The following is a 16,625-nucleotide window of genomic DNA, read 5'->3' as shown; positions in this document are numbered from 1 at the left end:
TTGTCTGTTTTGCTCTACTCTAACATTCCATAACAAATCCTTTGTAAAAGGAAAAGAAGGATGACTTGATTATAATTCTAATGCGTGGTCTAAAAGAATGACAGATGACCTGATGTATTCCTGTCTATTGGCCAGATTCTTGGAAAACCATAGCATTTGATCTGTTTCTAAATAAGGTTTTCCTAGGAAGTGTGCTTTCAGAAATAGGAGCCTCTCTCTTCTATCACTGCCAGCGTTTTGAGATTTTGAGTTACTTATCCACTGAGCCAAGAAGTTTATTCTACATGTTAATCAGTTTCATGTCAGAACATAAGCAGATGGGGAAAAAGTTGGAACCACCTTACTAGTACTGACTAATACAAATTGAAAGAGGACAAATTTAGGTTAGATATGAGGAAAAAATTCTTTACTGTTAGGGTGATGGGGTATTGGAACACGTTGTCCAGGGAGGCTGTGGATGCCCAGTCCTGGCAGTGTTCAAGGCCAGGTTGGGTAGGGTCTTGAGCAGTCCGGTATAGTGTAAGATGTCCCTGCCTGTGGCAGTGGGGGTTGGGACTAGATGATCTTTTAAGGTTCCTTCCAACACTTAACATTCTGTGACTTACTGAACTGAACTTTTGGTTCTCTGCTTCTAAGCCTCCGTCTGGAGATTGAATATTTGTCTTTAGGACGCCTTAAGCACAGAGAAGAAACAGCAGAGGTTTCTGACAGTTGACCTTGCTATGTGGTTTTTTTAGAGCAAAGTTGTTTCTTGTTCTGGTTGTTGGCAGTTTTTATACTTAAGAATTTTCATTTCTATCTTGTACTCCAGATCTTGGCTGGAGATAGACATTGATGTGCTCACATGACATTTTATGTGCCGTGATTTTTCTCCCATTCAGTCTGCTCCTTTTCTCTCTACTGGAAGTCAACTGTTATCTTCTCCTGTCTGCATGTCTACATTTCGTAGTCCATGCACTTTTTTACACAAGACTCTAGCAATGCCCAGCTAGGCTGAAAAGCTTTGTCAGGGCAAAGTGTGGCCAAAAGCCAATACCAAACTTCTGATGGACTCTGAAGTAAGACATGTAAGGTCTGCAGTTGACATAGTTAAAAGGTTAGTAAAGGTAAGGGAACAATACTGCAGGCCTGCCAGAAAGGGGCAATAAATAGTTTTTGGTGAGCTGGTGCCAGTGTGCCTGATATCTCTCCAGTTTGCCCTTCATTTTGTTTACTATAATCTACCTTCCATAGGTATTAATCCAGGCGCCCTCCGTGGCACAGACACAGGTGTATGGGTTGGTGCCAGTGGGTCAGAAGCTGGTGAAGCCCTTAGCCAAGATCCAGAAGAGCTTTTGGGATACAGTATGACTGGCTGTCAGCGTGCTATGCTTGCCAACAGGATTTCCTACTTCTATGACTTCAATGGTAAGTGTCCCCCAAACCTGTTTATGCTGGTCGGCAATTGCAATTTCAACATGATTGTACCACAGTTGCTGTAGAGGACCGGGATGAATATTATGGCACAGACCCCTTTTGGAACGAGAAAACAGCATGTAACTGTTCTTAGGAGGCATATGAGAAGTAAAAAATATGTAGTTGACTGTATGATAGGACTCCCTGTAAGGCTTTATAACTCAACTGCTGCTGCTGGGCATAGCTGGTGTTCATTTGAAAGATGGTGATGCCAGGAAGCCTTTATGGCCTTGAGACTGCTCTTTGGTACCAAGATATGTGGAAGTCGGCTAGACCAGAGATAAGCTGCTACTGACTGTAGCAGTTGGCTTTTTCTGAGTAAAGTGGAAGAAGTAGGAGAGCCACAGAAATGATGCAATTGGCATGAGTGTGATTCAATCCATGTATGGTATTGAAGGGAATGGAGAGATGGTAGTTGATGTGGATTGCAGCAGAGAACAGAGATAATGGCAAAGGCAGTATCAGGAAGGACAAGGGATTTTTATTGATGTGAATGGGTAATTAGGTGAGACTTGCCTGTAAAGCTGTGTTCTCTTTTTGATGGAGAGACAGAATTTTTAAAAATGCCCTTTAATCAAATCTGTTCACAATTTTTTCCCATTTTTCTCATGCCTTACCTTCTAAGTAGGCAGAGATGGTGATTCTAGCCTCCCATTGCATCAGGTTTATGTGCTATGTTCTGAAGCAACTCTTATTTAACATTGTTTTTAATATGTTTCTTGTAATCCCATCCTGTGTTCTTTGGAGAAGAATCTAGGAAGTTAAGGTTGTTTTTCCTTATGTTTCCGAAGGACCAAGCCTAACTGTTGACACAGCCTGCTCCTCTAGTCTTGTTGCTCTGGAAAACGCTTATAAGGCAATTCGGCATGGGCAGTGCAGCACAGCCCTTGTAGGCGGGGTCAACCTCCTGCTGAAACCCAACACATCTGTGCAGTTCATGAAACTGGGCCTGCTTAGTCGTGATGGTGCCTGCAAGGCTTTTGATGTTTCAGGTAAGGCATTAGTATAAAAGCTTACACTGTATGAGAGTACCTTACCGAACAGTCTGTGACCAGCTACTCTTTCAATACAGCAAAGAGCTAACCTTGTAGTTGTTCCAGTGTGCACTGTTTGGGCCATACCCTGTTCTATGTTGCATCCTCCATTGAACCTGGAAAACTAACTGTGAGGAATAAACTGACGCCATATGGTTCATCCCTGTGCCTCAGGGGAGAAAAATTAGCTGTCTCTTGATGGAAAATTTCTGTTGTGAAATTTGACATGGGCACTGTGTCTTTCTAGGTCATGACATTTTTCTTTAAAAGAAATAGATATGTCAAATTCTCAAAACAGTCTATTATAAGCAGTAATCTTCCTGCATGGTGTTTGGCAACATTTTACAAAGCTGAGCAGAAGTCATGACTTGTTCTCTCTCTGCTCTCAGGAGATGGATATTGTCGCTCTGAAGCTGTTGTTGTTGTTCTTTTGATGAAGAGATCTATGGCTAAGAGGATCTATGCCACAATCGTAAATGCTGGAGTTAACACTGATGGCTTTAAGGAGCAAGGTAGGTCTTGAGCTGCTGAAAAGTGAGATACCTACAGAACTGTTCAGTCTAGAGTCTTTGCCATAAAAGTGGTCTATTGTAGGGTTCTTTAGATGTATTAGAATGTTTTTTTTGTTTGGGGTTTTGATTTTGTTTTGTTTTCATTTTCTGGTTTTGATAATGCAAAGTTCAGGACCCTGTTTTGTAAAGAACTTAAAGGAGAAAAGTGGTGATTTGTACTGAAGCAACAGCAGTGTTCTCTTGCTAGTTTAGCATTCCTCAGGACATCTCTGCAGTAACTTCTGCAGTGATAGTAGAAATGTAGGTATAGTATCATAACTATAAAGCTCTTACCCTACTGTTGTCCAGGTTTTCCTGCTCTCCAGTTGTGGTGACACAAAGCTTCACATGTTTTACTTAACCTAGCCAGCTAGTATTCTGTTAACCAGTATCTTTCCACCCTAGTCTAACTCATGGCTTTAGATTTATTTCTGCTTCCTCTGCTCTTCTTACAAAGAGCCTGAGAGTTTGGTGCTAAGGACACGGTGAAAAGGTCTTCAGTTTGGTGTTTTGGGGAGGAACCTGGCAGCCCAAAGCAAATGAAAGGATACTAAAATCAGAACAGGAAGCACCTGGTGGGAGAGTGGAATTGATGGCAATTTTGATCCTAGGTGTGACATTCCCATCTGGAGAGATGCAAGAGAAGTTGATCAGATCTTTGTACAGGGAAAGTGGTGTCAAACCTGAAGAAGTGGAGTATATTGAAGCTCATGGGACAGGCACCAAGGTCAGCATGGTCCCTTAGGGGCTGTTTTCTTCCCTTGCATTTCTTGCCACACTTTCCATTAAATTATTCTTTGTTTTCCTGAAGTGAAATCCTTTTGCTTTCTACCAGTTAGTAGAGTATATTCTGCTTCACTACTTTTGGACTTTGCCCAAACACCATAATCTTTCAGATTTCTCTTGGAGTGTGTTTTGGAAATGCTGGCTAATAGCCATTCTGATTCTGTTCATACTAGGTTGGAGATCCACAGGAAGTAAACAGCATTACAGGTATCTTCTGTGACTGTAAGCGGGAGCCACTGTTGATCGGATCAACCAAGTCAAATATGGGTCATCCAGAGCCTGCCTCAGGGCTTGCTGCATTAGCCAAGGTAACAGGAGGCTTGAGAAGGAAAATTTGGGATGGTGGGTAACACCAGTGTGTAGGGTTTTGTTTGTTTGGTTTAGGGAAAATCTGCATTGATTTGGGGTAAAATGTTCACTGATAGTTATAAGAACTCAGGTGTTTCTCATTAACTACTTCCCTCACATGTGAATACTTCTAAAAGCTCAGGTGGCCATCCTGCAAACCACCAAATGCTCAGGTGGTCCTCTGCTGTGCTCACACGCACTTCAGTTCCTGCTTCCTACTGAATTCTGTAGGAGCATAGCTCTGCTCAGAATGGAGGCTTTGGGATCCTTTTGTTAATCTTTGTTGATTACTTTGTCAGTCCTTACACTGGGCCTTCCAACAGAACTCTGCTGCAAGTTGTTTGGGTTTGAGGCTGTCATGTAGAGGGATTTAGATGTTTGGAGTAGTTGACAGTGACCGAAGATGAGAGGCAGTGTGGGCTTTCAGTGCCAAAAGAGCAGCTGATCTTCTGGCTTTCTGTCAGGGATGTATCATCTCTTCCTCTTCTCTCTTAGGATGGCAGGAAGCCAGGTGAGTTCTCTGGGATGAGGCTACCAGCATGAATAACTGTCTGTCTTAACCAGCTTGCTAACTACTGCTGTAGGCAGACAGTCATCTATTGGCTCTGGCTGCTAAACTGCTTAGCAGAGAGCTAGCTAATGTTCACACTTGCTTGTAAGCCTATTACCATAGAACTGTGCAAACCAAAGTCACAAATACTGCCACTGCTAGAATTTTAGACTCTTCAAAGTGGTTGCTTGTGACCCAAATACAAATCACTGTGTAGTAGCCTCACCTGCATGGCAATAGCAGTGTCCATCTCTCTGTAGAGAAAAGTTTAGGGGTTTTTTAGTGCCTTTATTCCTGACTGACACATTCTACATAGAAAGAATGATAGCTTAGTCATAAAATAAGCTTCTTAATCCATATTGTGGTGTATGTAACAGTTTGTTTAGTGTGGTTCTGTGATCTGTCAGGACAGGATCATAACTTTGAGGTACTGTTGCCCCCACCTCCACATCAAACACAGTGTTTCTTAGTAACTGTCTCAGTATGTCTTCAGTTTGTGTAAGTGTTTTCTTCCAGAATTCCATCAAATGCTATATGTGAGGTATCAGGAAATTGGGTCTTGAAAGTATCAGATTTCAGACTTGAAGAGAATCCATTAATTATATGGATAGGTAGGAGTGAAACTATGGCTTGCCAAGGCCTCTTCAGTCAAATTCTGATGAGGAAGGGAAAACTCACCTGCATCTTTGAATTACTCAGCCTGTCTAATCACTTGCTTTGCAGCAAAGACAAAGATTTTGGTGGCACTGGTGGTATGCTCACTGTACTGTGCTCTCAAACCTAGATAGAAACCATAGCAAACCTAAAGTACAAAATGTAGCAGTGTAAAGCAGCAGCACATTCAAAGTGCATAGGACAGTATGCATGAAAATCCTTACACTACGGCTTTAAACATGGTGACCGTGAGTTGAAGTTGCATATTTATGTATGGGAACTGGTTGTTCTCCCAGGTAAGCTGCCATGTCTGATAGTCAACTTGAAAGAGCAGTTCCCAAGACAGCATGTCCCTCTGACCATTCTAGGGTGATGAAGGAACTGTCAAACGTAGAGCACACTGTTTGCAGCTCACCTTGTTGCCTGCAGTTTGCTGGGCTTGGTGTCACGAGCTGTACGTAGAGAGAAGCTGCTGAGAGAAGGGAGCTCTTGCCTTTTTTTGGCACAGATATTTTGTTCCTCACACTGTTTTAGTTCTGCCCAGTCTGCAGTTTCTGCTTTTTTGAATGAAGAAGAAAAAAAATGGGTGTAAAGCCGCAAGCAGACTTCTTTACCAGTGCTTCAGCTTGATTCTTTTGCAGCAAAGCAAGAAATAGGAGCATTTTGTTGCAATATGGAAGAGGTTTTGTGACTGTGTGTGACTGGGGATGGATGAAGTGGAATGTGATAATGGGATGGGATCTGAAAGGGGAAAAAGATGGTATGATAGCCTTAGTACCCATGCTGCTTTTCCAGCAAGACTGCATGCTTTGCCAGTTAGAAAGAGACTGGAAGCTAAACTTTATGCTACTATGCTCAACTTCCCTGCTGACTTCCTGCATGGTCTGAAAATTTGCCTAGGTGATACAGTTGCTACCTCAGTAACATCAGTAATGCTATTGTCTGAAATGTCTCTTTATCCAAACATAGAGAACTGCTTCAGAATATGCTACATGGTCATTTGTAGTAAAATAATAACAAAAGAATGTCTCATGACAAACAGTGTGGAGCACAGAACACTGTTTTTTCTTTCAGGTCATTCTCTCTCTGGAACATGGGCTGTGGACTCCAAATCTTCATTTCAACACCCCAAATCCAGATATTCCTGCCTTACGAGATGGCTCCCTGGAGGTAGTTTGTAAACCAACACCAGTGAAAGGCGGCCTTATCGGTATCAACTCCTTTGGTTTTGGGGGTGCTAATGCTCATGTCATTCTGAGGCCAAATAAGAAAAAATGCCAACCTCTGGAGACTAGTAACATGCCAAGGCTGGTTCACATTTCTGGCAGAACCCAGGAAGCTGTGGAAACACTAATTCAAGAGAGCAGAAAACATGGAGAATGCAGCCCATTTGTGAACCTGCTCAACGATATCTCTGCAGTTCCTGTGTCCTCCATGCCCTACAGGGGCTACACACTGGTTGGCACTGAAAGTGACATAAAAGAGATTCAGCAAGTTCAAGCATCTGGTAGACCACTCTGGTACATATGCTCAGGTAGGTGTGCAGTGAGTCCAGGCTTTTCTATTCCTCTTTAGATCTGGGGCTTGAGCAATTGTATTCTGTGCTCTAATGTTATTTTACAGTGTAGCATGAGGAAATATTTTGCAACACTGTGACATGTGTAGGAGTCTTGTGTTTTCTGTATTTTATCAAAACCTTCCAATTTAACTGTCTTCTGATTATAGCAAAGCCCAGCAAATAACAAGCAGTGCCCAGTTTAAAGAATGTAAGAAATGTACAATGCTTTGCTCTTAGTTAGAATTCTTTAACTGCCAGAGGAATTGTTGCATCCACTCCTGGTTCAGAGTATTACTAAAAGCTCACTTTCTCCTTGCCTATCCTGCAGGCATGGGAACACAGTGGAAGGGCATGGGCCTGAGCCTTATGAAGTTGGATCTGTTTCGCCAGTCTATAATGCGTTCAGACGAGGCTTTGAAGAACACAGGCCTTAAGGTCTCAGACCTGCTGCTGCAAGCAAATGAGAACACTTTTGATGACACTGTTCATGCATTTGTTGGACTAGCTGCTATTCAGGCAAGACTCAGTGGGCTAGTGGAGGGGGGTAGTGGACTCAATCTACATAAGCACCTTCTGCTAATGTGTCTGTTTCACTGGTAACACTTTATACTGATTAATGGAAGCTTGTTTTGTGTAATCAGCAAGTGGCAGCTGCTGGAAATACCTCTCTGAGAGGAGGGAGTGCATTGTGCCCTTGACAGTTTCGGGCTTTGCCACTTCCAAGTACATAACAAACTTTTTCGTACAGATATTCTTAGCCTCACTGCTTTTTTCTTGCAAGATGTTTGGACTAATATTGGTCTGAACTGATTTGCTTGTGTATCCGTGTGTATATGTGGCACAGTTTAATGTCTTGTAAAATTTGTTCTGCAGATGAACTAAGTCAAGCTGAATGAAGCCTCTTCATGATTCTGAGTGTCAATTTGGTATTCATGGTTTCTTAATAAACTAGAGCCCAAGCTTTTAAAGTGATCTGGAAAGCTGGTCTTAGCCTCTTGCTTTGTACAGACACATTCTTGGCAGCCTCATGTTGTTGGAAATATTTTCTTAGTGGAAAATTACATTGTGAAGAGGCCCAGACAACACTGGAGTTGCATGATGATTCTTCAGATTGCTTTGAAAGGAGGATGGAGCTGTAGTTGTGGGGAGAAAAAACAGCCTGACACCTGCTTACTCTGGCATGGAATCAGTAATTTACTTCTGCTTGCAGATTGCTCAGATTGATATGCTGAAGGCTGCAGGTCTGCATCCCGATGGGATTTTGGGCCACTCAGTGGGAGAACTAGCTTGTGGCTATGCAGACAACTCCTTAAGTCATGAAGAAGCCATTCTTGCTGCTTACTGGCGGGGACGATGCGTTAAAGAGGCTAAGTTGCCACCTGGAGGAATGGCTGCTGTTGGTAGGTATACCCTTACCAAAAGAGTGATACAGGAGTGTGCATTTGATCTCTATTGTACGTCACTGGGATAAAATTAGTCTCTGAAACTATCATGTCTGTAAAATCTTGGCTACTGTTGCCTCTTCTTTGTTATCTTATGTAGAACAGGTTCTTAAATATTTAAGTGGATAAAATGGTAGTGATCTCTATCTGGAATACATCAGGATTTTGGTAACCGTAGAAAATTTAAGTGGGAATGGAGAGATTTATTGTCAGGTGACCAATGACAGGCCTCATAAATAATACCTTGAAACAAGGTGAAAATGTAAAGCAGTGAGTTTTTTGGCTCTTGATATATATGTATCATACACACACAGATGTGTATATATATATATGGTGGGGTTTTTTTGTAATTTTCTTCAAAAGGAGACTTCTGATTATCTGTAGGAGTAATGAGATGTGAAAACAGTAAACCACTATGATGTAGTGGGCAGCTAGCTAGCGGAATTTACTACGGCCTAATAGCACTTGGGAATAAGCTTTCTCCTGAACAATCTTTACTTTGTGTTTGTGTAAGTCATATAGTTTTGCACACTGTCAGGTAAAATTTTGGACCCAGCAGTTTTGCTTTGTTGTGTGACTTTATAGTGACTTACATGTTTAAAAGTAAATTATTGGTAGCGCCATTGTTCTTCTGTTTCTTATTGGACGCAGTGGTCAATTAAAACCTGAAACACTTTGGAGAAAAGTTGTTGCAGGAATAATGCAGTCTATTGGATTAGAGCACTTGTTATAATCTCAGATTTCTTAATTTAGGTAATGTTACAAAGGACTACCTACCTAATTTAGCTTTTTTCCCCCTTGAGATTAAATAAATGACACTCTTATCATAGAACTTGGAAATCTGCATATAGTATGTTTTTGATAATCTGATATTGAGTTCAGATTCTTCCTGTGACTTGTATCTGTGTAATGTATGACCAGATGCTTCATATTTAACCTGGCATGCCACTAGAGTTACTGATTTCTATGGATATTTTGTGTCTCAGCAATCCAGGCTAGAGCAGGGGAGAGAACACATGGGCTTGGTTCCTAAAAACTAATGGCAACATGAAACTAAACAACCACTTCTGTAGTTTCTTTGAAAGTGCGGGGATTACCCCCACCTCATTCATTAATGGGATGGTGCAAAGATTTGCCTTGGGTTCAGCTTAACTGTGATAAATGCCATGGTAAAGCTCTGGGGTAAATATTCTTCGCTTTTGCAGAATTGCTTTGATGGGGAGAGGGAGGTACCCATCAGTCTCTTGCAAGTAGTTCCCAATTTTGCAAAGTGCTGAATTGAGCGCAGTGACTGTGCAGTTAAGATTTCTTCCTCTTATGAGGCTCATAACTAGAAACATTTCTGTTGTTCTGTGGTCTTCCTTCTGCAGGTCTGACATGGGAGGAGTGTAAACAACGCTGTCCTCCAAATGTGGTACCAGCCTGCCACAACTCTGAGGACACTGTCACTGTTTCGGGGCCTCTGGTGAGCATGGAACTGACACAGTGTGTACTGGGATTGTGAGCAGGATCTGCAAAGTTCAAGTTTGAAGAAAGCATGAAGCTTACTTAGAGTTAGGCTGCTTGGAAAGGGAAGCTGGACTGAAGTGGTGGAGTGGACGTAATGTGTTGCATAAACTTACACACTCAAATAGTCTGTGAGACAAATTGATATTAGTGCCTCAGTAAACTAGTAATAAAATCTCTTATATCCATGGGCATAGAGGAGGATAAATTATAAGACTGAGAAGGGCAATAATCTCGTCGCTGCTGTGGCTCCCCTTAAATGGCAACTGATGAAGGGTATGGAGGAACTACAGTGGCTTGTACAGATACCAAGTATTTTGTGAGCTTCTCTCTTAGTTCATTTATATTTCTCTTCTCAGGACCCTGTGAATGAGTTTGTAGCCAGACTGAAGAAAGAGGGTGTGTTTGCAAAGGAGGTGCGCAGTGCTGGCGTCGCATTTCACTCCCATTACATGGCATCTATTGCACCAGCACTACTCAGTGCTCTGAAAAAGGTAATATTGCCAATAGTGCGTTGTGTGGCTTCTGCTCTGACACCTAGGTCGCCTAGGTTATGTTGAGCTTAAGAGACTCCTTTTTTCAGAAGAAAGAGAAAATCTCCTGAAGAGCACGTAGGCCTCTGTGAGATGTAATGTTTGAAATCATTTGGCCTGGAGCAGGAGGGTGTCCTGAGCAATCGACCTGTGAAATGGAGGAGCTGCTTGCTTTTGCCTATCCTGCTGTTCTCTATGACTTGTAACTCTTTCTCCTGTCCTTGCTTGACTGACTGTAGGTCATTCCACACCCTAAACCTCGCTCAGCACGATGGATCAGTACATCCATCCCTGAATCTCAGTGGAAAGGTGATCTGGCTAAGAATTCCTCTGCAGAGTACCATGTGAACAACCTTGTGAATCCAGTGCTGTTCCACGAAGGTCTGAAGCATATTCCAGAGAATGCTGTTGTAGTAGAGATTGCTCCACATGCTCTTTTACAGGTATTGTATTTGATTGTTTCAGTATGACACTATATTGATAGTATCCTGCTGTTACAAGGAGTTTGAGGGTCTGATGACTAGGGAAGACTGCAACTTTTTCCCCCCCCACCCAGTTCTGAGAGCATTTGCTTCCTTCAGTACTTCTGAGTTTCTCCCAGTTCTAATGTTTGGTTTTTTGTTTGTTTCTTTGTAGTTTTTTAGGGGGTGGTGTATGTTAATGTTAAAAAAAAAAAAAAATCCTAACACACTACCACTTTCTCACCCAGACATTCACATTACTGCTCTATTTGTTCCTATGCACTTCAGATAACTGATAGCCAGATTTCTGAAATGCATAATGAGTAAGGAAAGCATTTCATTGTTTGGATCTAATGGAGAGTGTGTGCAAAAATTACAGTAGAGTGAGACACGCAAAGACTTAACAGGCCTTCTCTATGAAAAAAATCTTTTACCATCTGTACTCTGAATTTGAGTTGAGGTTTTGTCTTAAAAGGCGGTGGATAGCAGTGGTGTTTTCCCTTTTTCTCCTAGACCAAGTAGTCTGAGACCACAGGAGCTTACTTTCTTTTTAAACTCCTTTTTCTAATGAGATCAGATCATTATTCTTTTCTCCCCGTCCTATAAAAATTGATTCTCGTGGAATTAGCTCCACAGTAGAGAATGCAGAACATGAGGTGCATTGGGAAATACTTGCTCCTCAGGCTCAGTGGTATGGTCTTGTCTCTGCCCCTTAATTCTCAAGGACTGGTCTTTTTTATTTGTTCAGTGGCATGCAAGAGGTGAAGTCTTAGGAAGAACAGTAGTTACCCGTGATCAAGATTAATAGTTACACAGTGCTTCTGAGTTTCAATCCAGTCTATTTTTACTATGTCATGTTAGTCTTATGCTTTGAAAGTGACTTGAAGGGAGAATCAAGAGTACAGTTTTTAAATTGGGCATATATTTTTTTGATAGAGACTATATGCCTCATGTTGAAATCATTGAGCAATTTTGGACTGTAATGCAAGTGACTAAGACTTCATTGTCTGGGTTTGAAAGTATCCTGATTTTCTCTTCCATTCCTTTCTTTTCTCATGTAAAGACCATGGGATCAAATTGAAGATAAAAATTGGGTCAGGTGTTCAGGGCTGAGTTTTTTGGTGTAATAGCTTTTGCTTGAAAAATGCTCTCTTCAGACTATAAGGTGCTGCTCCTGGCAAGGGAGTGTGTGCAAGTGGCAGGTGTGAAAAGGTGACTTAGCAGTTCTTCAAGTGCAGGTTTTGATTTCACTTCACAGTCTGCTTGGGAGAGGGATATTTGTGTTTTGGAATCACATTAATATTCTGTAGGTTCTGCTTTATTAGAGGTGCAGCAGCTTGGGTTGCTGGAAGTGTACTCTTCCGTGTTAAAGTAGCGTATGTGCCAGCAGCTAGCACAGAACTCTTGGCACAGATACATAAGTGGTTTGAGACCTACAGACAACAATTCAAACACAAAGTAGTAAGTTATGCCTTCCACCACTGATTTATGGATTCTGCTTGACCAGGCTATCTTGAAGAGAACTTTGAAACCAACTTGCACCATTCTGCCTTTGATGAAGAAAGATCACAAAAATAATTTGGAGTTCTTCCTAACACAGATTGGAAAGATTCATTTAACTGGGTAAGGAGACTAGGGGAGGAGGGTGAGTGGGATAACAAGGGAATTCAGGTCTCTTCTCTAATATGCATGTCTTCACATGGATTCAAACACTCCTTCAAGAAACCTTGAAATAAATGGGATGTACATTTGTGCTTTATGTACTTAGCATGCTCACTTGTGAAGTGTTCCTGTGGGTTAGAGACTGCTTGGGCAGGGAAGGTGCCTTCTAAAGAGAAGTCCCATTTTAAAGGCCTAGGAACCTGGCATTAGCTTCTGGAAATAAATTTTGCATCTTATAGACTGTTAATTACAAATTTGGCTGCAGTAAGTGTTCATAGTACATCTCAGACATGGAGCCTGAGACCAATTACTGCTTGACTTCTTAAGTATTATAGGCAATTTTTTTCCTTACTTTTTCTTCCCATCCCTTCCCCCACTGTCTTGATTCTTTTTGTCTTTTTAGGATAAATGTTCTTGGAAATAACTTGTTCCCATCTGTGGAATACCCTGTCCCTATGGGAACACCCCTTATTTCTCCATACATCAAATGGGACCACAGTCAGGACTGGGATGTTCCAAAGGCTGAAGACTTTCCAGCAGGTTCCAAAGGCTCTGCATCTGCTTCAGTCTACAATATTGGTGTGTTGCTTGTTTGGAGTTTATTATTTGTTTGTCACTTTCTTGCTTTACCTGTGTGTTTCCTTTTGTAAAACTAAGAAAAGAATGCTCAAAACAGCATTCTGGAAGCCATCCTCTGAAGCTTAAATGTTTGGTTTGGATTGACAAAAACCTATATCTCTTTCTGAAATGGGATGAGAGAACGTGAACAAACCAGGAACCTCTGTTGCTTTAGACAAAGAGTAGTTCTAAGAGCTGCATATTGTCAGGCAGGAGAGTTGGGGAAACTAGAGCCTCTTGTAGATACTGAGGAGGAAAAACCTCTCTGTTAGAGTGTTTTTATTTTTTTTATTCTGTTCTTTGACAGATGTGAGTCCAGAGTCTCCTGACCACTACTTGATTGGTCACTGCATTGATGGCAGAGTTTTGTACCCTGCAACTGGGTACCTTGTGCTGGCTTGGCGAACACTGGCACGGTCTCTTGGTGTGGCCATGGAGGAAATGGCTGTTATATTTGAAGATGTCACAATTCATCAGGCAACTATCATTCCCAAAAAGGGTGAGTGAGGAGTTCTGGTATAACTGCACAACTGTGTAGTGAAGAGGGAGGGAGTGGGAGGAAAGGAATGCATGGGAAAAGTGAGGAGGAATGCAGGAGAGAGACTGAAGAGGAGTGCAGCATGACTGAGCAAAAGAAAGGATTCATGCAGTCAAGTAGTATGCATTATGGTCATCTTTATTATGTGTTGTGAGCAGTAAGTCTAGAGATAGTGGAAAATAAAGTTCTGCTTGAGGATGGTAGAAATAAATGACCTCACAGTCCTGTCTTCCTCAATGTTTCTTGCAGGACCAGTACAGCTGGAAGTAAGACTCATGCCTGCTTCCCACTGCTTTGAGGTGTCAGGAAATGGGAATCTGGCTGTGAGTGGTAAGTGAAGGAAGTGTAAGTGTATATATACAGTCTTAGTAAATCTATTATTTATAAACAATGATAATGATCATTATTCTTGTTACTGTGCACTTCAGGGAAGATTTCGCTCCTAGAAAACACTGCTCAGAAGAATTTCTCTAACCAGCTAGATGGCTTTCAGACTCAAGTAGACAGGAGCTCAAAGCCTGGGCTCTCGAAAGAAGATGTTTATCAAGAGCTGCATCTGCGTGGATATAATTATGGGCCAACTTTCCAGGGTGTTCTGGAATGCAACAGTGAAGGTGAGTTTCCTTTCAAAAGAAGCACAATGAGCCTGGGTATCATAGTGGTGACTATTGGATCTTTTAATTGCATTTGTATTAACAGTTCACCTGACTATGCCTTGTGAGGTAATTATACTTTGTGTATAAGAGAGAACAACCAAGAGCATTGGGAAAGCTGTTCTCTCCAATGTAGAACTGTGTGGTGGAGTTTACAGAGGAAGCTGGGTACATACACCAAACTTGGCATTTAATAAACAGTGATATTCTAGCATCTGATGAATGATGAAATAGTAAGGCTTTCTCTTCCTCTTCTGTAGCAAGTGCAGGAAAAGTTCTGTGGAATGGGAACTGGGTGACCTTCCTTGACACTCTGCTACATATGCTGATCTTACCTGAGACTGGCCGCAGTCTGCGCTTACCCACGAGGATTCGCTCAGTCTGCATTGATCCAATGCTGCATCGTGAGCACGTGTGCCAATACCAGGACAATATAGAAGGTAATGTCTCTCATGCTTGAACTTCTGCTGGTTGCTTTGACTACTGGGTAAATGTGTGAATTCTGAAGTAGTAGGCTGAACTTCGATGGGGGCCCTCTTAGTCTCCAAGCTCTTCTGCAGCTCTCTGAAAGAGCCTGACATAGCACTGTTCATCAGATCACTTTGAACAAAATATTTTTTTTTGTTTTCCAACTTACATTTCTTTCCTGACTTTCAGCTTTTGAAGTTGTTGTGGACCACTGTCTTGATAGCCTTAAAGCAGGAGGTGTTCAGATCAATGGTCTTCATGCTTCTGTGGCACCACGGCGACAACAGGAACAGATACCTCCCACCCTGGAAAAATTCTGCTTTGTGCCCTACACTGAAAGTAGCTGTTTGTCTTCGAGTGCCCATCTTCATGCCTATCTGGAGCAATGCAAAGGTAAAGTGGGATTACTTTCTTGTCATACTAGGAGAATCTTCTAGCCCAAGAGAAGCTGTTCATAATCCTTTAGAACATCCAAGATATTAAGTGTTGGTCTCTGTACAAGACTTCAGCAAGGGTTCTCTGTATGACTGCTGAAGCTAAAAGCTAGTTCTGCCTGAGATCTCTAGAATGTGAGAAGGAGTAAAAAGCCATGAAGAAGGCTCTTTCCTTCTATAACAGTCAGATATGGTGTCAGATGGCACAGCCCCTTCTGCAAGCAGAGAGACACAAAGCGTCTTTAAGGAGAAATCCAACCTAGTTGCTTTAGACACTGACAGGAGAGCTTACTTAAGTGAGTTTTTAACCTTGTTTCGTTTTTCCCTGTGAATTGCTAAGATAGGCAAGGTTCTCATTTGTTCCTTGTTCCCATTTGATTATGGGCACATATGCAGACGGGGAAAATGATCTAGTGGGGCACACATCAAAGAAATTGTTTGCCACAAGAATAGAATAGGAGCAGTTCAATCTGTTGTGAAACTGGTAGCTAAATACATTGTTTATTGATGGGGAGACATCCACTAAACTAATCCCCTTAAGTGCCTTTTCATCAAAGAGAAAATAGTTACTTTTTAAAAAATTTTTGCTCTAGTGGTGAATTTTGCTTCATCTTGAGAGACTAATTTTTTTCCTTCTGTGTTGGTGGATTGTCTTCATGCTCATCCTTAGATTTGGCAATAGATTTTAAAGATTTCCTTTTTTTTTTTTCTCCTTAGTTTTCCCCTGCAGCATCCAAATACTGCCCCCACAGGGTATTTTTTTCTAGGCTGTGGTGGGAATATTTTATGTTCTGTATTGGAGTGTACCAATATTACTGACGGGACTGCCTTGGTCTGCCTGGTCCCAGCTGCTGACCAAACAGCGGCACCTGTGTCCTTCCTCCCCAGAGATGCTGTTCAGTTCCCTGTGCCTGCAGCCGAGCGTGGGGACAAGTCCGGGCATGTCCCGAGCTCCAGTGCTGGAGCTTGCTGTGAGGGGGTCACTCCTCAGGCCTTCCTGAGCTGGAGAAACCTTTAACGTGAAGTGAAGAAAGGAGCGGGTCCTGATGGAGAGTTTTTAATCTAGAGTTTTTATTTCAGGCCTGCAACAACTCCACAACTCTCCAACAGCACCCCCAGCACGTGCTCTGCTCGCCCTTTTACCTGGGCAGAGGGGCAGGGGAGGGGACCCAGGGAGCACCAACCGGGTACAGGGGGAGGGGGTCTCAGGTGAGAGAGACACCTGGGTGGGCCAATGGCCCCCCAGGGGGTGGAGAGCATCCTTTGAACCTGCCAATCACTCGACACTCCCCTTGGAATTTCTGGTTTGATAGACAGTGCCCAGCAGGGGTCAAGGGTGGGGAAAGGAAGGGTGATTGACACCCCACCTGGGGA

At 42.3% G+C, this 16,625-nt stretch overlaps 1 protein-coding gene across 1 annotated transcript in view; it reads left to right on the top strand.

Annotated features, from left to right (window-relative positions):
* The window catches only part of FASN (fatty acid synthase), a 42,150-nt gene that overhangs the window by 7,301 nt on the left and 18,224 nt on the right, over positions 1–16,625 (top strand). The window contains exons 4-21 of the mRNA XM_041409021.1: positions 1,234–1,407; positions 2,247–2,447; positions 2,879–3,001; positions 3,652–3,767; positions 4,000–4,134; positions 6,453–6,912; positions 7,265–7,452; positions 8,147–8,336; positions 9,749–9,843; positions 10,244–10,378; positions 10,657–10,860; positions 12,386–12,501; positions 12,944–13,119; positions 13,466–13,657; positions 13,946–14,026; positions 14,125–14,310; positions 14,610–14,789; positions 15,007–15,210. Of these exons, the coding sequence (XP_041264955.1) occupies positions 1,234–1,407; positions 2,247–2,447; positions 2,879–3,001; positions 3,652–3,767; positions 4,000–4,134; positions 6,453–6,912; positions 7,265–7,452; positions 8,147–8,336; positions 9,749–9,843; positions 10,244–10,378; positions 10,657–10,860; positions 12,386–12,501; positions 12,944–13,119; positions 13,466–13,657; positions 13,946–14,026; positions 14,125–14,310; positions 14,610–14,789; positions 15,007–15,210 (3,156 nt within the window). The remainder of the gene's footprint in view (positions 1–1,233; positions 1,408–2,246; positions 2,448–2,878; positions 3,002–3,651; positions 3,768–3,999; positions 4,135–6,452; positions 6,913–7,264; positions 7,453–8,146; positions 8,337–9,748; positions 9,844–10,243; positions 10,379–10,656; positions 10,861–12,385; positions 12,502–12,943; positions 13,120–13,465; positions 13,658–13,945; positions 14,027–14,124; positions 14,311–14,609; positions 14,790–15,006; positions 15,211–16,625) is intronic.

This window comes from Onychostruthus taczanowskii, unplaced genomic scaffold (genome assembly GCF_017590055.1).
Source record: "Onychostruthus taczanowskii isolate IOZ18803 unplaced genomic scaffold, ASM1759005v1 scaffold30, whole genome shotgun sequence".
NCBI classification, from domain to species: domain Eukaryota; kingdom Metazoa; phylum Chordata; class Aves; order Passeriformes; family Passeridae; genus Onychostruthus; species Onychostruthus taczanowskii.
The sequence above is the reverse complement of the archived record's forward strand: the minus strand, read 5'-3'. Positions and strand labels throughout refer to the sequence as shown.